This window comes from Phocoena sinus, chromosome 17, assembly GCF_008692025.1.
Source record: "Phocoena sinus isolate mPhoSin1 chromosome 17, mPhoSin1.pri, whole genome shotgun sequence".
Classification (NCBI taxonomy): Eukaryota; Metazoa; Chordata; class Mammalia; order Artiodactyla; family Phocoenidae; genus Phocoena; species Phocoena sinus.
The window spans coordinates 42220984-42236444 of NC_045779.1; the positions used below are offsets into that span (position 1 = coordinate 42220984).

Genomic DNA, 15461 nt, shown 5'->3' on the forward strand with positions numbered 1-15461 from the left:
TGATTTTCCCAAACAGATATAGCTGAAGCATATACTGTAAATTCAGTTTTCATTTTTAATAGTCCTTAAAAAATCTTCAATATTTACCACTATTTTATAACTATCTTATAATTTGTATCCAATTACACAATTTACTATTTGTAAGGACTTAACACGGCAAGGACAAATGTTACTCCAGGCATTACCTGGGGCACAAATACCATTTTAAAAAGGAATAGAAGTTTCCAGAGATGACACACCTTCTGTCACTGGCTGGCTGGAGCTAATGTGAGACTCATCAGGGCTCCTTCCCTTGCTGTGGTGACCACCAACGTTGCAGATGGTGGAGGCTCTGTCAGCAGGGTCCCTGGGTGTGAAGGACAGGAGCAGGGCACATGAGTGACAAATCCTGGGTTATGTTAAGTCACTGAAGGTTCAGAGTTGTTATCACTGCATAATCTAGCCTGTCCCGACTAATATACCTTCCTTGCCTGGAAAAGACAGAATCCAGGTCATCAGTTTTAAAAAAAGATAGAGATGAAATGTGTTGGGTGGCACAGTAACATTTATTTGTCTTTATGATTTAAACATAGTAATTAAACACACAAAAGAACAAATGCTGTCAAGATGGCCATACGTAGTTTAGGAAATGACTGGTCCCGGTTCAATCATGCAAATGATCATTCAGCTTAGAAATGAGTTTCTTTTTAATGGTTTTAATCTTTTTTTTTTCAGTCCCCAAGGCTTGCACAGTTCAGTACAAATGTTTTTGCTATTTTGTTATCGTCAGGCATTATTCCCAGGAAATAAGTGAAATCAACAAAAGAGTCTGTAACAGTTGAGCACATACTCACAGAAATAAATCTGATGAGCTTATTACAATCTGATACAGTTTAGCTATCAGACCTACACATGAAACATGAAATAATATTAACAATTACATTTGTCTTAAGGATTTATTTCTTTAAAAATATTTACCATACTTTTTTGTGCAAGGGTTCCACTGATTTCTTTGGTTTTAAACATTATAGCTCTCTATGACCTAAATATATATAGTCCTATTTGTACCAAACATCAAAAATAAAAAAATTAAAATTTCAGAAGGTAAAAATGGAATTATTCCTTCAGTATAAAAAATGTCTAGCCCATTTGTGTACTATTGCTATTATTGCTTTGCTTCTATTGGAAAACTATCCTGGAAATCAAGGAATGTAAGTAACCCCATAGCTCCCTGCTTACGGTATAATTTGGTTGTACATTATCATCTATTAATATGTCCCTACCTTCACGAAAGCTATCCTGATCTTGTCCTTAAAAATCAAAACAAAGTGAAATAGCATAAATAAATAAATTTACCTAAAGGGATACAATAAATAGGCTACTAAAAGAGAATAAAGAATATTGTAACATAAAGCCCTTCGGTGCTGTACAATTAAACAATAGCTTTGGATTTTCAAGGTTTCTAAACACAGCCTTCATTTTACAACACAGTTTTAGTGCCAGTATGCAGCTGACAGATGCAGAGAAGAATGCATTTCTGCTGTTTCCATCATTTAAGAATGAAAACACAGTGGAAACAGTATTAAGTTCTGTCTTTTGGGGATTTACCTGGGTTTGTACCATCATCAGTTTTTGACTGTTGCCTGGTCACAGAGCACAAATCTTAGAGATTAAAAAGAAAAAAATCATAATATTCCTTCAATTCTTAGTGGTTTCTTGGTCTCCAGAATAGTCATAGAAACAAACAGAAAAGAAGTGAGACTCAAAAGTTTTGCTGCCTTCTTTTCTTCGCATCCATTGCATCCAGAATGGGTTGTCTTTTCGCAGTGTATCTTTGACGAAGCTCTTCTATTTCTCGTTCCATCATGGGGTCCAGCGCTTTTAACCGCATCTGTAGTTCTTCTAAACTTAGATTTTTTAACTGGATATAGAAAATAAAAAGAAGATATTAAAATAGTAAAATTATCTACAATAGGTTAAAGTCTAATGAGTTTTAGCATGAATATTTCAACTCTTTACGTCTTTGAAATATGGCTCAACAATTAAAACAGGAATTCCTTCCCTCAAGAACCAAGAAGCCACATCTTGCAAGAACCTCAAGTAATCTGCAACGAAACAATAAAAAACTCTGCTTTTAGGAAAAAACAAATGAGAAAAATAAGCTAATAAAATGTATCTGTTTTAAAAAAGGCAGAAAGACAAATCCACCACCGTCAACAAACAGACTTTCAGGATATGTTCCGGATATATTCACTCTACTCTCTCACATTCTTGCCATCTATGGAGAACTACGATAATCATAAACACTTGCAGAGATCACTCAAGAATGTGACAAGATTGAATACAGGTTAAATTAACCATTCTATTCTGCATTTTACCAAATGCTTAAATTTTAAGCACTTGGTTAACCAGAAAATTAAATTATCTAGAATACTTTTACCCCAAGCATTTTGGTAAGACAGGGTTTTTAATTTCTGATTCAAAATATCCCAAGCCTGATACAAACAGTGCTGTGTAAGTTCTGACATGGGCTTGGCCAATTTGAAAATGAAATACCTGTCACATGTTCACTGTATATGTTATAGTTTGACAGTAATGATATGATTTGACTAAATGATACAGTTTGACTATAATGATTTAGTTTGATTATGCTAGCTTCTGGGGGCACCACTGGCACATCCTTTACTGGCTTTCTGTGTAACAACAGAAGAGAGGCCTCATGTCCTGTGTGAATGGGGGATAAAATCTGTTCTACATAACAGGATCTGTGGCATCCTGAGCTTTACTGTATTTATTTACATGTCAAAACAGCAAGATATGGATTATCTCCTGAGAAACATTTTAGGGATATTGCCTCAGGGCCTATAGGATGCCCTGAAATATATAACCTAACACTTGGGCTTTTTATCTTATTAACATTTAAAAAAATCAAACACTCTGTCTCCTTCAGAAACTATTAAGGCAATGGTGGCAGACAGGTGATTTTTAAAAAGTCTGTTAAAGCAAAATGATCTACTATTTGCTCTTACTCAGCATCTTGGTAAGTATTGTAAGGGAAGCATAGAAGTACTAAACTATTTCCTTGCCTTAGAAACTTACAAATTAGCTTGAAGGGTAAGATTAGCAACTATAAATATTTAGGGACTTATGCCAGACCCTATACAATTAAGCCCTATTGTATGTGGTACAGATTATAGTGACAGGTTCTTAACTCAAATCTGGGACCAAGCTTCTCATGTGAAAAATTCTGCATGTTCATGTGTACATTTTCCTGGGAAAAGCATCCATTGTTTTTTGTTTTTTTTTTAAAAGCAGATTCCCAACAAAAAAGAGAGGAGCCTTGCTATAAATTTAATGGAGACATGATTCCCTTTAGGGAGCAGGGACTGCACTGGTCCTTGGAAAAGGGGATACCTCGGGGAAGTGAGCAGGGCCCTGGGAGGAGGCCCTGCTGTGCTGAGGAAGAACTAATAAGGACCGAAAACGAGACAGAAAACTAGGAGCTGGTGGGGTCCTGGAAGCCAGCCAAAGCCAGGTTTGGACTTCAGGGAGCCATGATCAACTATGGAGCAGGAAATTACATGAGAGTAATCCAGACTCGGTTTTAATATGATAAAACTTGCAGCTTGTATTTTGTTTTCAGAAGAGAACTGTCTTTGGTTACTTTGTAAGCCAAGCCAGAAAACACTCTCATTACTTTACAGTCACATGTCAATCTTAACCAAAAATAGCATTTTTCAGCTTGATCCTCCACCTTACTCATCATACCTGGCCCTAAGTGACTCTTGGTTCCCAAAATCAAATCCATTCTCAACTGAAAAAGGTTTGTCACCACTGAGGATACTGAAAAGAATGAGTCGGAGACTGAAGAAATGCAAAAGAGGAGTTCCAAGAATATAAGAATGACAGCGTTATGGGAGAGAATGCACTGGCTCCCAGGATGAAAACTCTGAAGGTGACTACCATTTGCTTTGCTGTAGAAGAAGTTCTGGTATATATCTAAAATAATGTCCTGTTATTTTTTAGTCAAACATCATTTAAAAAAAAGAAAACCCTAGCTTATTATATTATATATTATATACATGTATATAGAAAGCATAGTATTATATTATTACATACTTCATTAATTTTTTTTTTGTTGTTTGTTTGTTTGTTTGCAGTACGCGGGCCTCTCACTGTTGTGGCCTCTCCCGTTGCGGAGCACAGGCTCCGGACGCGCAGGCTCAGCGGCCATGGCTCACGGGCCCAGCCGCTCCGCGGCATGTGGGATCCTCCCGGACCGGGGCACGAACCCGTGTCCCCTGCATCGGCAGGGGGACTCTCAACCACTGTGCCACCAGGGAAGCCCCCATTATTTTTTTTTAACATCTCTATTAGAGTATAATTGCTTTACAATGGTGTGTTAGTTTCTGCTGTAATTGTTTTTTAAAATAAATTTATTTATTTATTTATTTTTGGGTGTGTTGGGTCTTCATTGCTGCACACGGGCTTTCCATAGTTTGCAGCAAGCGGGGGCTACTCTTCGTTGTGGTGTGCGGGCTTCTCATTGCGGTGGCTTCTCTTGTTGCAGAGCACGGGCTCTAGGCGCAGGGGCTTCAGTAGTTGTGGCACTTGGACTCAGTAGTTGTGGCTCGTGGGCTCTACAGCGCAGGCTCAGTAGTTGTGGCACACGGGCTTAGTTGCTCCGTGGCATGTGGGATCTTCCTGGACCAGGGCTTGAACCCGTGTCCCCTGCATTGGCAGGTGGATTCTTAACCACTGAGCCACCAGGGAAGTCCTGTAATTAATTTTTAATGTAAGTATTAATCTGTTATTTGATCACTACTGTTCAAATCACTGTGGGGATAAAGAATAAGCCAACAGGGAATCTTGAAACTTTCTGTGATAGTGAGATGAAGGGCCAATAGAGATCACACACAGCCACGTTTCCCCGAGAAAGACAAGGCTGAGTGCTGTCTACATAAGATCCAATTCCACTTTGTCTCTATTTTAGCCTATGTTATCTTTCTTATCTCTAAATTTCTATATAACATTCAAAATTTAAAGACCACCATTTAGTATTTGATTCTAGACTCATGGACTATTTTATAATTGATTTTTTATGCATGGGTTTCATGTCTACCCCAGGTATTCCAAAAATATTTAAACTTTAGAACTTGTACACATACCTAGAAACTATTAAACTATACTGCTAAATATGAAGACACAAAGGTGGGTAGATAAACAGGAATACAGAATAAATGACTCAAAGGAATGGGTTACACGATAATTAGGAGACATAACATCATACAAAGCAAACAATTTTTGTACTAAATATCTTATACTATCTTACTGGGGCAAATTGCCAATAGTTTATAAATATTATACTAAAGGAATGGACCGAATTCAGAGAAAGAAGCTACTTAGAAGAAAAAAATTTTCTTCTCTAATAGACTTTTATATTATCAATATGTAGAATTTGTGAAAAACAGGTCTGTGATACTAGAGAACCATGAGCTGGTATTGTTAGGGAATTAGGTGTTCCATGTAAGTAAATTCATGAAGTATCTAAATCTTAGTTCTTTAAGTGATAAAACTGTTTCAACCATTTTTAACAGAAACTCTTTATAAAGTATTTTACAGATTATGCTGCCTTCTAAAGCAGAGGATAGAGGACCTAAAACAACCTTTCCTTATGATGAATCATCATTATTAAGATCTATGACTAATCTATACCATGCATTAATTTCCTCTCTTCTTTTTGGCTTTTTATCTTCATTTGAGGTAAAGCTATGAGCTCCTTTCTTTGCCATTGAGTGGATATTCTTCTCTCTCTACTCCAAGTCTGTTCACTTATTGCAAACCAGAAGGGCAATTCAACAATCCTATAAGGCATTATACTAAATAAGAATAAACAGCTTCTGAGTGAAAGCTTGAGGCTGTTTTAGGAAAGATAGAGCATGGCTTTAGTGCTGAAGCTTGTTATACCTGTTTTGTGTGTGTGTGTGTGTGTGTGTGTGTGTGTGCGTGCACGTGCGTGTGTGTGTGTTTAAAATTTAACTTCATATTTGTGGCTGTATAAGGTCGAGGTTACAGGAAATCTGACTTCTACATGAGATACATACATAGTTATGTTTTCTGGTGGGCCATCCGAGAAGTTCAGAGGATTCATTTATTAAAACATTTATTGGTATTTTCTACGGACCAAGCACTGTAGATGCAGAGATGAATAGAACACTACCCCACAAAGAGCTTGCAATCTAGCTGGCAAGACAGGTCCATGCACAGCTAACTCACTAGTGGAGGAGAAAGCTGAGAAGTCGGCAAACGGGACAGGTGAGAAGGGTAACAGCATGAGCAGAGACGTATAAGGCACACAAATGCATGGCATCGATGTTTCGAGATGTCAGCTGACTGGCGGGATGTAGGAAGGATCCATGGGGAAGGGGATTAGGAGAGGAAGGAGAGGAGAGGCCAGATGACTTAAGAGCCTTAAGTGTGTTGCTACAAACCTTCTGTAGACAAGAAAGAAATGCTTGATAATTCTGAGCATAATTGCTGCTCAAAACATGATCATATATGAATGAGCTTTACAAAAATATCTCCAATAGCAGGTAGAGAAAATGCATTGCCATGGGGGAAAAATGGAGGCAGGAAGACCTGTTAGCAGGTTCAACAGTCTACAGAGAGGATGACTCTTGAACCAGGAAAATGGAAGTGGAGACTGAGAAGAAGAGAGGGATTGGAGAGTCTTGAAAATATCAATAAAATTGATAGGGCTTTCTTTGTTCACTGACTGATTATGAAGGGCCAGAAAGAAGGAAGGGTTAAGGATGATTCCGGCTTCAAGCTGGGGTCATGGGGTAGAGACTGATACCATTAATAAGGTAGGGGAGTTAATGGCATCAAGGTGGAGATATCAGATATGGATTATAATTTGGGGTTCTGGACCTCAGCAGAAAGATTCAAGCTGAAGACACAGACTTAGGGAATCATCAGCATTTAGTTTATAACTGAAGCTCTTGATGAGGATAAGATTATCCAGGAAAAGAAGATTTTCTCCCTGATCTTACAATCTGCCTATGATATCCAAAAGAAAATAATCCCCAAACCTTAACATCTGTGGTCAGAGGCTTTTCTTATTTTGTTAACAGAACAGAAATATCCATACAGTCCTAAATAAGTCTAGATTATGGTGTCATCTAGACGAAAAAAAAGTGAGGTTAACTGGTAAAAATTTTCACTTCTTATAAAAATGGGTATGATTTATAGATATGAACTTCCGGTTGAGTTTTGACTTCTAGTTAAGCCCTAATAACATATTTAGCACTCTGTGTTTCTGTAGCTATCAAGGCTCCCACAGGCATAAAAATGGTTTGGGGTGGGAAACGTGGCAGAAGCAGCTTTTGCAATCTCTTGGAAAACAGTATGCTCAATGCCTTGGCGGTAAAATGATGTGCAAACCAGATAACAATTTATACAGACTCATAATGATAAAAATGACCCTACAGTACCATACAATCCACTATCACCCTTTTAAAATAATAATCAAATTAAAACAATTCTGAGGGCTAATAAGGATAATGTCAGAAGAAAAAGTTGAGCTTCCTGAACTAATATCAATATTACTGTGATGAAAATTTCCTTCACCTAAAATCAAGTTTCTTGAAAATATAAAGAGGAAGATGGAAATCCCTTCAGAATTACATTTATGGATTAATAGAGCTTGTGGTAAATCAACTTGAATTTACATTTTTTTATATACAGGAAAGAAATGTTACTTATGAACCATCTTTCTACATGGAATACAAGGTAGCTGTATTACCATAACTATATTCCAGTTGACTAATTCCAAAATAAATGCAGAGTAAACTAGTGTTGGAGTATCAAGTCTCTGTTCTACATTTGTCAGAGTTTAGAATTTGGTAAGTCAAGTCAAATAAATAAAAGAATTTTAGAACATGCATACATTGTGGTTTTTACTGTATACGAAAAATGTACAAGAATGAATCACTCATCTGGAAATGACTTTTATATGTTATAGGCTAATTCTATTTAACAAAATTTAGTTTTGAATTTAATGACAAAATATAACTTGCACAACTAACAATGATTCTTAAATCTTCAGGCCTTAACACAGTTAAAGAATATTATAGTTTGACAACCTTTACAAACATTGAGGACACATGACTTGGCTAAGTGACCAAATAAGCTGCCATGCAATAAGAGGAAAAACTCGAATGCAGAGACAGAGCCCACAGCTGCTTCAAAAGCAGAGTCACAGAAAAAGTGATGAGTTTTAGAACAATATTGCTTCACAACTTGAGAAACTTTTTTTTCTACTCACTCATAGTTTGCTCTTCTTGGCCATTTGAAATGACAGATATCAGGGGGCAAGACATATTAATAAAAGCAGAGAATAAAATCAATTTCCATAAAAGGGTTTAAACGGAGATTGCGTATACTGAATCATATGGGCCTGAGAGAAACACATTTTGAGATCTGGGATTATTAAAAGTCATTGCACATGACTAAGTCATTTGTTTAGCAGAAACATGAACGATAAAGGTGGGTTGAGTTAAGCCTCACAGAATCTCACTGCAAAAGACAACCTTAGAGATGATCTAGTCTAACTTCCTTATTTTAGGTGAGGAAATGAGAGCTAGCGTGCTCAAAGTTACACTCCTGGTTAATGGCAGAGACATGACCCGACCCTTATTAGGTCAATGCTGTTTTTCATTATACCAAGTCTGATATTCTTAATCTAGCACGGCCAGAGAGTTCAACAAGTTAAGTCACCACAGATTTGGGGGTGTGCTGCTGAGAAACTTCTTCGGTCTTCAACCTGAACTGAAAGGGAAAATGGTTTTTAGGTGTTCAGCTATGAAGTCCACAGTGAATAGAAAATACTGCATTTGACATTTCTATACAGCAGTCTTTTTTTTTTTTTTTTTTTTTTTTTTTTTGCGGTACGCGGGCCCCCCACTGCCACGGCCTCTCCCGTTGCGGAGCACGGGCTCCGGACGCACAGGCTCAGCGGCCATGGCCCACGGGCCCAGCCGCTCCGCGGCACATGGGATCCTCCCGGACCGGGGCACGAACCCGCGTCCCCCTCATCGGCAGAAGGACCCTCAACCACTGCGCCACCAGGGAAGCACTACAGCAGTCTTTTAAAATGAAATAAACTGCAGAAGTTCAGCAAAAGATAGAAAGGCTATCTTCTTTAAGCTTCAGGCCAGTAAACTAGGATCTCCCAGCTTTTATAAAAAGTTTAAAATAAGTTAAAGAATCTAAGAAAAACCCAAAATTTTTAAAGAATAATAATTAGATAGATGAGTGGATGGATACTTGTTTATAAGTTAAATGAAAAAGTCAAAACTACTTTTTAATGGGAGTCAACATTTTGTTTGAAAATTAGTACAGTTTGGTGTATGAGTGACAGCTTTGAATAAGCAGCTCATTTTGTTAATAACAGTCCTAGATTATCAAATTTTAAGCCAGGAGGTAAGAAGATTACAGATCAGGATCCAAAAATATTATATTTTTCAGTATCCCTTAAAAAAAGAAAACCCAAGATAGGTATTCAGATTAAAAACTCACTTACTAGCTCTTACATAAAACAGCAGCATAAGTAACTCTGTAATGTGAGAAGTTAAGAGAGAAAACAAGATTAAATCAACCCATAGATAATTCTGACAGTTCAAACTTTTAATAATTAGAATTATTTCTGAACTCTATGAGAAGTATTGAAAAGCTGCTAATTATTATTAGCAACACACCTCCAAATCTGTGGTGACTTAACTTGTTGAACTCTCTGGCCGTGCTAGATTAAGAATATCAGACTTGGTATAATGAAAAACAGCGTTGACCTAATAAAGGTCGGGTCATGTCTCTGCCATTAACCAGGAGTGTAACTTTGAGCACGCTAGCTCTCATTTCCTCACCTAAAATAAGGAAGTTAGACTAGATCATCTCTAAGGTTGTCTTTTGCAGTGAGATTCTGTGAGGCTTAACTCAACCCACCTTTATCGTTCATGTTTCTGCTAAACAAATGACTTAGTCATGTGCAATGACTTTTAATAATCCCAGATCTCAAAATGTGTTTCTCTCAGGCCCATATGATTCAGTATACGCAATCTCCGTTTAAACCCTTTTATGGAAATTGATTTTATTCTCTGCTTTTATTAATATGTCTTGCCCCCTGATTATCTGTCATTTCAAATGGCCAAGAAGAGCAAACATTCTTATGACTACATGAGGAAGAGCTGACAGTAAAATTAAGTCAGAAGGAATTATTTTCCAAAACAATTTCATCTTAAAAAGCTATAGGGGGAGAACATTCAGATTTCTACATTATTTTGTTTTGTCAAAAATAGTCCTAATTACATGAGGGCTTTTTAAAAAGTCTTAATTTCGAAAAATAGAGGAGAAAGGATCATGAAGTTTTAAAATGCTTAAATGTGATAACATTTCAAGACTTAATGGGTCTACGAGTTGCTGGTATAATCAGTCTGTCAAATGAGATAACCATCACAATGAAGCAAATGGTCTTACATGTTAATGTTAACACATTTAGTCAAAGAGTCAATCAAAAAACCCTTGTATAAGGTTTGCTGTGTTTACTGGGAAAACAAACTCTTCCTAGCAACTGTTTAAATAAATCTCACAGATGCTACAGACCCTATTAGTGGCCAGTGATTAAAAAAATATGGATTGCTAATACTGTATCCTGACTCATCCATTTTCCCATCTGCTAGCAATTCTAACAATACGAACTATCAACAGAATGGCTAACAACAATAATTTTCTATGGCAATTTTGATGCTGAATTGCCTATAGCATTTTGTAAGATTTACCAGTGCATGCCTCAAACTGTTTTGAGTTGTTTGTGGCCTGGAGCGACATACGCCTTTCCCCTCAATACTCCACTTTAGCTCAAATTTTTACTGTGTTGAACAGAATCTGGTTTGGTTTTACAGAACACTATTCACGGAGGCTGCCACCCTCATTTTACTGACAATGAGACGGGAGACGCAAAAGTCCAGTGAAGTCCACTGATTAGTTTAGATATCTATGAACAGGTAAGGGGCCTTCTGCTAAGCAACAGGGATAATAGGTAGCACTTAAAGTTAAAAAAAAAAATTAAAACATCAATATATATGGAATTTCCTGATTTAATTTCTGGCACTGAGAAGAATACAATAAAAGAGTTCTCAAGTCAATGAACTTTGAAGCTTTCTTAAAGAAAACCTACATATACATTTAAAACTAATGAAGAGAGTGATAATTTCAGACTCTTGACACATTATAGAAGGAAGGCTGAATTCCTCACCGTACACGTTCTTAAAATCTACGTTAACATTAAATCTACTGGCAGAGCCTTCTTCCTCAAATGGACACTATTTACCTATCTGGATGGAAGATTGTACATGTAACTCTGTTCTGAGCTGAGTGCCCCCTGTCTATGGCCGAATGACTGAACGACCACAAATATTCTGGGATTGTAACTGGAAACTGCATTAGACGTCTGTTTAACCTCAGAGCATCTATGGTAAATTTAAGACATTTAGATATTTTCATTCCCAAAGAAAAGGGAGAACATCATTTCTTGTGGCTATCAATGGAGGAGAAGGGAAAAGTGCCAATTATTGATCATTTACAAGGGGTCAGACACTATCCTAGGTCCTGTGCATTAAGGCATTTAATCCTAACAAGCACTTTATGCGGTAGATATTACCAACTCCATTTGATAGGTGGGGACACTCAGAGACCAAGTGAGCCACCCTAGGTCCGATAGCTGGCTGTGCTTACGCAGGCACTCAAAGACAACATCAAATCCACCCACATAAGTTTGGATTGGAGCCTAGTGAGAACAATTTCTTAGGTCTCCCAAGAACTACAAAAGCACTTCAAAAGCAGGCCAATTATCAAATAAAACAGTTTTTTTTTAACAGACTGTTTATAGATTAAAAATAGGGAAACATTAAAAAAATCCCACCTTTCCTCCCAGATTGTACCTCGTGGAGTATTTTAACTTAAAATATATTAATGTATTTTAGCTATAATTAGCCTTATGAAATAAGTATGTGTATGTTTATTAAGCATTTTTGTATTTAATCAGCTCTCTAGAAATATAAACACATTTCTGCATAGCCCTTTGGGACAGATGCCATAAGTTTATCAATAAAAAGAGATATGCAGTGACAAAACTAACATGACGTCCACTTGACACAAAAGCAAGACTGCCTGTGTCCATTCAGACTGTCCCATAGTTGGTTTGGTGTGTTATTTTGCTTGGATCGGATCCAGCAATGAGCTACAAGCTGATGGGCATTACTATAGTTATCTTGTCCTACAGAAATCTGAGCCACCCGTATAAAAAAAAGAACGATGAAATTTCAGTTGCATTCCTCAACGGCAATTGAACACCCATTCCTTTTATGTTTTTCCGTTTCTAGTAAGTAGTTTTCCCTGCTAAAAATATCAGGAAAAACTTAATTCATACATAGCTCTGCTATACTGTAAGCAGCTAAAAAATTCTAGGCCCAGAGCAACAAAATCTGAGTAATGCAAAACCAACTACTAATTAAATTTTTCCAGATCAGTTAAGGGGCAGATGGAAAAGCTCTATTAGCTTTGATTCCTTATCTCGGTGATTCTGATTAACACTTTGAATAATTTTTTTTTTTACTGAATTGCTCTTAGTTTATTTATTTATTTTAAAATTTATTTTATTTATTTATTTTTGGCTGTGTTGGGTCTTCGTTGCTGCGCACAGGCTTTCTCCAGTTGCGGCGAGTGGGGGCTACTCTTCGCTGTGGTGCGCAGGCTGCTCATTGCGGTGGTTTCTCTTGTTGCGGAGCACAGGCTCTAGGCACGTGGGCTTCAGTAGCTGTGGCTTTGCAGGCTCAGTAGTTGTGGCAAAAGGGCTCAGTAGTTGTGGCTTGAAGGCTCTAGAGCGCAAGCTCAGTAGTTGTGACACATGGGCTTAGTTGCTCCATGGCATGTGGGATCTTCCCGGACCAGGGCTTGAACCCGTGTCCCCTGCACTGGCGGGCGGATTCTTAACCACTGCGCCACCAGGGAAGTCCCCAGGTCACTTTTCATTATTGAAAGTCCAGACCAATTACAAACTTCAATCTCATATTAAATATAAATCTCATCCCTCCCCTCAGTACGGGCTTGCACAGAAAGACCAAGAGACTGGCGGGAAGGGATGTTATCTGCACCCAGAACTTTCTCCCCCCCTGCCCTTTTCAACCTCAAGGTCTACTTCTTCTCTGGTGTTAGGAGCTGGGAAAGCAGGAAGGATCTTCTGACATAAATGGTTGCTTGTCAGCTGGGGAGACGTTTCCCTGGTCCTGCTCTGGCTTGATTCCTGGTGTTGGAGGGCAGAGGGGTGTGTATGGATTTCTGATGTGGTGGTCGGTGTTACCCTGGTGCTCACCCCTCTTGAGGAGGGGCAGCTCCCTGGGTGGGGTATTGTCTCCTCTGGCCTGGAAACCCCCTCAGTAGCATTCTGACTTCTGATCACCTTTTTTAGAGCCACAGAGATTGTAGAGGTTCTTTTCTACACTCTCCAGGGGCCACCAGGACCTAAGGAAGGGGAGAGGTCTCCTAGTCTCTTCTTTCCTAGAACACTACACCGTGGTACCTAGTAATTCTGCAGGCCTTGGCTCCGCCAACAGAAGTCTTTGGGAGAGATGCAGACACCTATGTTAACAGACCCTCCAGACTCCCAGGAACTTGCTCACTGAACTCGGCTCTTGTGGCAGGCACATCAGTGGGTCTGCAGGTTCAACCAGCTTAGCAAGCAACTGGCTGGGACACCAGAGGCCAGTCTGTTTTCCTGTAGGGACACCGATTACTACGAATGGCTCTCTGGAAGTGCCCCCACCTCCACCTTTAATCTAAGCAAGAAGAGAGCTACCTTCTTCCCCTTCCACTAGACCGCCAGATTGTGAATTACAGTAGGATAGGAACTTCTGCAAACAGCTGCATCCCCAGTGCCTAGAACACTGCCTGGAACATAGAAGGTGCCTAATAAATATATACTGAATGCATGAAAAATGGTGGGGCTCTTAGCAAACCCTGCAGGGAGGTGCCTGGTCTCAATCGCTGGTGGCCCTCTTTAGAATATGGGATACTTAGCGCCTGCTGTTTTCAGTTGTGGACAACAGCGCTTGTGTGTGGCAGTAGGAAAAGTCCCTTTCAACGTTGTGGTACATATCCGTTAACTCTAAAAAAAGAAAAAAAGTGTGTGTGGGATCAAGTAGGCGCACTTGCAACTGAAGAAAAGCAAAAAGAGTATCTGGGAAAACCAGAGATATTACCCAGCAGATTTCATTTATTTCACTATAGGATAGGCCCATGCTCCATTACGTGTTTATTCTGTGTGTCCGGTAATGTATTTAATTTTGATCTCAACTCATTCTTCTCTTAGAAAAATGGCTTCTGTCAAAAAATTCTTCAAAATGATAATAAATACCATAGTTTACTCCTTTGGCAAACATGCATGGAATGAAGTGCTCTGGGAGGACATAATTCTTACAAATATCCCTGAGTGCATACAACCATTTATACAATTTTCTGCTGCAGTGATACCACAATACTTATCCTGCCAATTTAAATTATGTCTATCTTCATACCATAAAGATGCAAAATTTACTTTGCCCACCTATAGGAAGGGTTTTAAAATAAAATAGAGGTCAGCCGAAAACCACAAACCATGAAACTCAGACTGTATTACATGATTTTTTAAAACAATGAAGCAACACCTACAAATGAACAGGATTCCTATTACTTTAGTTTTGAGGCATCTAAATCCATAGTTCTTTTAAGACACCATAGAATAAGAATCATGGCCTGATAGCTACTTATGAAACAACATGAATTCAAAATATGGTAAAAAGTTTTTTAAAAACTTAAAGAGCAACAATAAATTTTGATCATAGTGCTTCATCCTTAGTTGCCACATGAGCTTTAGAAAATAAAATTTACCAAAAAGGAAACATTTTAACATAATCATCAATTTTAGAATGGCATGATTTGTGACTGAAACAGTATTTTTAATTTCCCAAACAAAGGTACAAATTCAATTAAAAACCCATGAAGAAATTCAGGAATTTAAAAGGATGGGGGGAAAAAAAGGATAGGAAGGCTCCTATGAAAATGTTAAAAAATAAAACCCCTGCCTACTTTAATAACAATCAGTCTTGTGCAAACTTAAAAGCAAAACCACCAAGTGAATAAAACAGAAGCTGACAGCTTTTGCCCTTATCCTTTCATTAATAGTTGTTTTAAAATATGTTCATAAGTGCTATTAATTTAAAGTAAAAGAAAATATAAAATGAGACTAAGTGAAAATAAAATTGGCTAATCATTATTATCTTTTAAATGTTTATTTCTTTATTTTTGGCTGCGTTGGGTCTTCATTGCTGCACGCGGGCTTTCTTTAGTTGCAGCGAGCGGGGGCTACTCTTCGTTGCGGTGCGCGGGCTTCT

The 15461-nt window shown here is 38.1% G+C and overlaps 1 protein-coding gene across 1 annotated transcript in view; it reads right to left on the reverse strand.

Moving 5' to 3' along the window:
• Nucleotides 1-524: 524 nt before the first annotated feature.
• Nucleotides 525-15461, reverse strand: part of STK3 (serine/threonine kinase 3) — a 327530-nt gene continuing 312593 nt past the window's right edge. Inside the window, exon 11 of the mRNA XM_032610392.1 lies at nt 525-1900. Within this exon, the coding sequence (XP_032466283.1) occupies nt 1742-1900 (159 nt within the window). The 3' untranslated portion in view covers nt 525-1741. The remainder of the gene's footprint in view (nt 1901-15461) is intronic.